General features: G+C 40.7%; 1 protein-coding gene across 1 annotated transcript in view; it reads right to left on the bottom strand.

Annotated features, from left to right (window-relative positions):
• Positions 1-2,463: 2,463 nt before the first annotated feature.
• Positions 2,464-7,181, bottom strand: part of LOC106816309 (COMM domain-containing protein 3-like) — a 17,059-nt gene continuing 12,341 nt past the window's right edge. Inside the window, exons 3-6 of the mRNA XM_014820892.1 lie at positions 5,863-5,926; positions 4,579-4,674; positions 4,065-4,181; positions 2,464-3,401 (exon numbers count right to left, since the gene is read on the bottom strand). Coding sequence (XP_014676378.1) covers positions 3,342-3,401; positions 4,065-4,181; positions 4,579-4,674; positions 5,863-5,926 — 337 coding nt within the window. The 3' untranslated portion in view covers positions 2,464-3,341. The remainder of the gene's footprint in view (positions 3,402-4,064; positions 4,182-4,578; positions 4,675-5,862; positions 5,927-7,181) is intronic.

Genomic DNA, 7,181 nt, shown 5'->3' with positions numbered 1-7,181 from the left:
TTGATAAAAGACTAGGAAGATCTTTATATAATGGCGGGCTCCTCGTGCCGGTAGAAACAGGTCATTAAATGCTAAGCTGTTAAAGCAAAAGCCGCAAGCACGTTTAAAAGCGTCGCGGCGTGATCATCTGCTACGGTTATGAACTCCAATCCTCATTACATGCATATATCTATATATATATATATATATAATCATATATACATGTATATATATTCATGTATATATGCGTTAGGATACGCCGCTATATCCTGGGCGCGGTTATAGATGCAGGACCCAAAACAAGTGCTGTATTATGACGTCGTTGCCAACACTAATAGACTGCCTTTGAAAACAAACGCAGAGTTCGCGTTAGCTGACGTTGGTTGACGTTCTGTATATAATTACCCTAGTTGATTACCCTTATGCGGATATACTGCGTCGTCTGTTCGCTGAGCAGCATTATGGTCGATGTGATGTGATAGTTAGGTGCATATACGTGTAAAATATGGCGGCCAATTTGGACCTTGTATATTATAATCAAGTTTGTCGCCCTGCCGTTGTACGTCCCGTATATGATATCTATACACGCCAGCTCTAGTACTGTATAGCCTTCATTGTTTCGCTTTACGTATTGCGGGACAATCGAGACTGTGTAGTGAGTGCTAGGGATGCCAACACACGTACTCTCTGTATGATATAACACGCAGTGGGTTGTGTTAGTATATATAGGTAACGACCAAGCTCTCGGCACGACGAGAGATACTACTGCTGCATGATGGCGATAGACATGCGATTACACCGATGATAAGGTTATGTGTAAATACTTAGAAAGTGTACATTTAGTTTTTAACGCAATTACGATGAAAGCGGAAGCTAAATGCTGGCAGAATACCCGAGTAATTTTACTTCAGTTCTGTTCGACTATTATTATAATTATTATTATATTATTATTATTTTAGTATAGAAATACAGGATCATGCTGTGTTGACTTCTATATAATGCACGCGGTTGTAATTGCTATCGTTGTTGTTGTTGTTGAATTTTGTTTTCTCTTTTAAGTTCAGCCGTTCACGCTGATCGGATTAAACATGGGTCTCACTGCTGCAAGCTGTCTCAATCCCCGGCGCTATCTAGTAGCTGACTAGCTAAAAATTCCTCGTTCTTCCTGTGCGACATCGAATGTGGTCGAATTTAAACCCAACTGGATGTGGTCGCCTATGGTGTTTGCGAGTTAACGAGAGTCAACGTTGTAACGCGTGGTTTCGTTGTATAGCTTGTCATCATACCTAATCCAATAGCGTTTCATCGTACCGACTCAAAATGTTCGTGTGGTATTCATCGCCCCCGGAGCATAAGGTTTTCTTACAGGCGAGCAAAGAAATGCTTATGCTGTATGTACCTGATGTTTCCCAGATTATGTACTCGACCTGTTACTCCTTGCAGCAGTTTGGCTGATATCTTATACGGAACGTGCTGTGCGTTTTCAACTCTGGTGTTCCACATACGAGTCAAACATTTTTTTGTTTACAGAGTTTAAGCCGTTTTCTGTGTACGTTTCATGTTTACATTTCCGTATGCGTTGTTGTTGATGTTGTTGTTGTTGATGACGATGTTGATGTTGTTGTTGCCGCTGGTGATGTCGGCCAAAGGTAGATCCGGTCAACGACGGCGTTTAGGTGTGGGTATCAGCCATCAGGTACGCCGTCTGATGGCGCGTGCACACGTGTCCGAGGGCTGGTGACCCACTCCCCTTCCCCCCGCTCCCTGCGTAAGGCGATCGGCCTCCGAACGTACTCTACAGTCAGTAAAATACCCGGCGATCGATGGCGCGAATTACAACACGCTCTCCCACACGAGAATTTCTCATTTTCTAGCTGCGTACATACATTCCTGTCACTTTTATAGTGGGATCGCGTGACGATGTCTTCTATCGCACATATGCCTGTAAATCTATGCCGATGATACACCACCATGTACAGGGCGGCTAGTTAGCGTAAGACCTGGTCGAAATGCGGGGGGTGTTCTCAGCAGAGATTTACAGTGCAAGTGTTAGGGCCAGTTACTATTGTGTATTACTGGCAAAGATGTAGTATTAACCTGTATAAATTGAGTTTGATTTGTTATATGTTGATTGGTGACATGTGTATTACTGTATACTGTGACAAAACTCATTATTGTAAAACAAAATTTATAGAAACCTAGCTTGTTCTGCGTTTGATGTTTGTCGAGAGAAAAATTAAACACTACCAATATGTACTGGACTTTATACCCATTACAAATAAGCTGTACAAAGTAGTAATAACTCAATGGGAATGATAACTCTATAGTAGTAAGAGGATTACCATAATTATTACAAGTTTGTTCATTATGGTACTCCTGATATTATCAGGAGATTATGCTAAAGAGTGGTTGGCTTAGAGTGTAACCAGATCGAAACAGAAAATCCATCACATCTACGCTAAAAAAAATCACAACAGTGATAAATATGAAATCAAAACACGAAGCTGTTTACTAGTTCATTAGAACAGTGGCACAGACAAAATTTTCAGACGTCTTTTTTTATACATTATTAATAAACAGGTTTCACTCACGTGATCCTTATATGAACTGATGCACGAGCAAGGGGTAAGAGGCTGCAGAATGAACTGATCCCCCTGTCAACAGCTGAGTGAGTTCGAGTCATGTTACTCAATTAGAAGTGAAAACGCATGCGCTTGCTCATTATGCACTCATCACCCAGGCTCACGAAAGCAAGTTTGAACTGTCATCATTAACAATCGAATAAGACGCGGGCTGCTCAGAGGGAATGGTAAAAAAACATGATTGCAAACTGCTTACAGGCTAGATCTCTTAACTTCCGACCTTTAAACCTTAACTCCCGCTGAACACAACGGTTTTTATAGTCCATCAAACTCTGATGTTTGTAGAGGTTGGGGACTTTGTCTAAAATTAGGAATATTGTACAAAGAAGATCCAGTCACGCTAAAGAACTCTTATCACTCCATTGCATACTTCATACATTTTTCTATTTAAAGCCTCAACATACACCACTACATCACAGCAGGGATCGAAATTAATGCGAGCCCAGAGTCAAATACTCATTATTTTCTTGTTGGACTCCTGATTTGATAGCATCAGGGGTCCAGTTTGCTATACATGACAACAACAACAAAAAACATTTTACACAATAATGCGTTTAGTGTTTTAAAATCATGTTCTGCAGCAATGTACAGCAGATAACATATCCATTTATCTTTAGATCTACTACTACTACTTTATTCTATTACACTATAATAACTGTTCTTTGTAGGTGAATTGAAGCCTGCTAGAGGAAATGTATCAAAATTCCCATGCATTCAGCCTTACAGCTGGGCTATCTTCTCTAAAGACTTGGTGGCATCCTTCAGTTTCCCAACTAGATCCTGGAAACACACAAATGGCTAAGCAATCACAAATACTGTGAAAAAGTGTCTAATTATATAACATTCACCTTGAATCTGTCAGTAGGAAGACTGTGTTTATTTAAGTATCCGCCAAGGTATTTGGGTTTGCGCCTTTCACGTTACTCACTTGAACAATGGAAAGGGAAACACAGCATTCTGTGAGCATCTTAGAGCTGCCCACACGCGCAATAAAGAATAGAAATAATGGAATAGAATAGGATGGAATTGCGCAGGGGTCACGTTGACAGTTCTGTCTGCTTGGAAGGAACGGAGTAGCGAGTGACAGCGTGATTGTAGGGTACACGTGTGGCTTGTCACAGTAGCAACAGCCGGGTCAGTGCTACATTAGAATCCGCAGTCTGGGATAATAGGATTACGAATAAGGATAGGGTTATGGTTATAGTTAAGACAGTGTCGATGATGATGACGAGGATGGCGGCGGCGACGACGGCGATGGCGACATCGCCGACGACGACGACGACGACGACGACGACGACGACGACGACGACGACGACAATGATAATGACTATGCCAATGATGACAACAGTGATGACGATGATGATGATGATGATGATGATGATGATGATGACGATGATGTATGTACGAGAGTCCTAGAGTATACCTGGGCTACCTCAGCCTTACCTGCAGTTGTTCCATGGTACACGAGAACTGTATATCATGCAACTCAGTCTCGCCTGACCTCTGGGTCTTTAGATCTATCAGGTACACAGGCTCATTCACCTTGTCACGATTGCTATCCTGTACAAAGTGACACGCAGAACGATTGATCCACAAATCAGATGACGTTTGCGTCTAAATAGACTGTTTCGGATTTGAAAAAAATAGAAATTTAAACACAATCCTAACTATTATAGAAGAGCGATACTATTTTATTAGTCATTATAACATCGTGCTGCCATCTATCGGGTAAGAAAAATTGTATAAGTTGCAAAATCCAGCGTATGCTGTATTCATGCCACACTTTATCAAGTTCTGCTTGTATGATGTAGGCCAGGCCTATAACGACAATATACGACATGAGTATGTTGTAACGGAGTAGATTGTGCATGTAGATAACAGGATATTTTGCAGTGTAACTAGCAATACAATTTTAATTAGTACAAAGAAGTACCAATAACTAGAATAGATTAAGCACCTTAATGCAGTAGTCGAGTCTCCAGTCCACGTCAACTATGTGAGGGGGGTAGAGACCTATGCCTCCCAAATGGGTTCTGATCTGTGCTTTGTGTTCCTATAATTCACAAAGAAATGCTCACAGAACTGTGTTTCACAATCACTATTCCCGAACAAGCCAGGACCAACCGCATTATTTGGGCAACAGCCTATAATTATTACAATGGATCCGTTAAATTATTTTTGCCCAAACCACATCATTTTAGTGAATTAAAAGTGCCCCAAATAAACTCTACCTAGATCTATATCATGACTTGCCTGCCAGTACTCAATCGTAGATCATAAACAGCTGTCAATTTCTAGGAAGCAGGTGGGTACTTCAAATTAATTTTTGTTCTCGTACATAAATATAGATTCTTACAAAACCTCTTAGGCCATGAGAATTGAGGTATGAGTTTCCCGTCCACCGCCCGCATGCCGTCAGAGCCACCGCCGAAAATATTCATTATTTCAAAAGTATTTCATTATTTTCATTTTTAAATCATTAAAACCCAAGTTGTCCATTCAGAGCGATTAAAACATACATTAATACCAACCAATACAACAGCATGCTGACGTTACGTATCCTGAGTACATCGACTTACAGCCCGATCCCCAAAAACGTGCCAGGCTACAGTTGGAAATGGTAACCAGCCAAGTAGACTGGTACTCGCTCCCACCTCGATTACTTGATGGGAGGGAGTAAGCCGAGAGGTGGGACGACCGGGTACCAGTCTACCAGCCAAGCTGTTCAGCGAGACATCTGGTGATACACTATAATTGAGCCACATACAGTAACAGATGCTCTGATTGGTCAGGAACTCATCATTGCGCCAAGATTGACCAATGGAAATTGTTCTCTCTGCCGTGTCTTTTCCGGATGTTCATAAATTATAAATGCTCCGAATTGTCAATAAATTTGCAATGCTGAATGCCGTAAGTATTTCTCAATGAATATAGAATCTGATGAGTTTGAAGAAAATATTCGACCACGGATAATAAAATATGAATTATTACACACATGTATGCGGATGTCGCATGAACAATGGGTTAACTACAAATATTAAATGAATAATGAAAAATGAAAAATGAAAAAAAGCCTCCTCACTTTTCAAAATATCTCGGACGGGAAACTCATACCTCAATTCTCATGGCCTTATCATTGTTATAACGGATCACGCGAAGTTGAGAATGGAAACTTCTGGACATAGGTAAAGCATGAGAAGTATGAATGTATATTTCCAAAATATCTATAGGCTAGGCATACCAAGAATGATTTCGTGACACTTGATAGCCGATCAGGGCTGAACCTACAGTCTTCTAAAATGGCCCTAAAATAGATGAATTCAGAATTCATACGCATAGACAAAATAATATCACAGTCAGACTGAGTCAATCCTGTTTTGTTTAAAAGGGGACCATTACTATAGTGATTAGCGCATATTTACAGTTATACTGGATCTAAATTATACTACATGCAGTATTGAAATATATAATATATACAGTTATATATAGTGTCATAATACACTCACATTGTAGAGTATTCTTCCTCTTTAACATGTATGAAACACCAGATCTCTGTCAATTTACTACAATGACATACGCTAATTATTTGCAAGAATTAAACTTTATTTTGCTACTAGCATTACGTAGAGTACTGCACATCAGTTAACTCACGAATGCCTTGTGTGTGTTTGTGCGATTGCATGTCTGTGTGCACGCTTCTGTACATGTGTCTGTGCAACATAGAAATGCTGACAAACTCACATTTGATTTGTGTGAAAGACATGGAATAGAACTAACTTATGAGAATAATTAACATGAGGATATGCTTAAATAAACAAATGCATTCAGGAGTACAATATCATATTATATATATACTATATACTATAGATATATTCAAGAGCGATAAAGAGCGAGACGTGTACAACGGTGATTTTAAATGCTTAAACATCGTTGCTGCATTGTTTGCAGTATTATCGAATTAATAAACTTTCCCCATTTTAATTTGACGGATTCTTTACAAGTATTATGTGCATCAGCTGTCCTACCTTGCTAATATAAACCACACCGCATGTCCTTACGATGCCCTACGCTGAGCATAGGAACCGGTGTTGAAGAAATTACTATTGTTTCCGGCCGAAAACCCGACGTCGAAGATACCTGCTGGACTGCGACTGTCTCTCGCCTCTTGATGGCCAGATGCCTGTGTTGCCTACCGGTCGCCGCTGAGTGTAGCGCACATGTGGAGCGCGTTGACTCACGTCGCTACTGCCAGAGTTTACTATACATCCAGAGTGAGGGTAGAGCACAGACCTTGGGCTGGTCATGCACTATGTGCAATGAATAACAGACCTCATTCATTCATATGATGTCAATCATGCACACGGAAACACGGCGACGGTTTTCCCGAAAGCTTATCTCAAAGCGAGAAGACCAGTCGCACTCCACGCAGCGTATCTCGAAGTCGGTCTTCGGCCCAAATACCAGATTTCTCTCAGACCCCGGCTATTATCTCAGGTAAGGGCATCGTCATCCAGTGACATCTGCGCGTCTTGGTTATTATATAACAAGGTAGACAGCCTG

This window comes from Priapulus caudatus, unplaced genomic scaffold, assembly GCF_000485595.1.
Source record: "Priapulus caudatus unplaced genomic scaffold, Priapulus_caudatus-5.0.1 Scaffold31, whole genome shotgun sequence".
Taxonomy (NCBI): Eukaryota; Metazoa; Priapulida; class Priapulimorpha; order Priapulimorphida; family Priapulidae; genus Priapulus; species Priapulus caudatus.
Note: the sequence above shows the minus strand (reverse complement) of the source record. Positions and strands in the feature narration are given on the sequence as shown.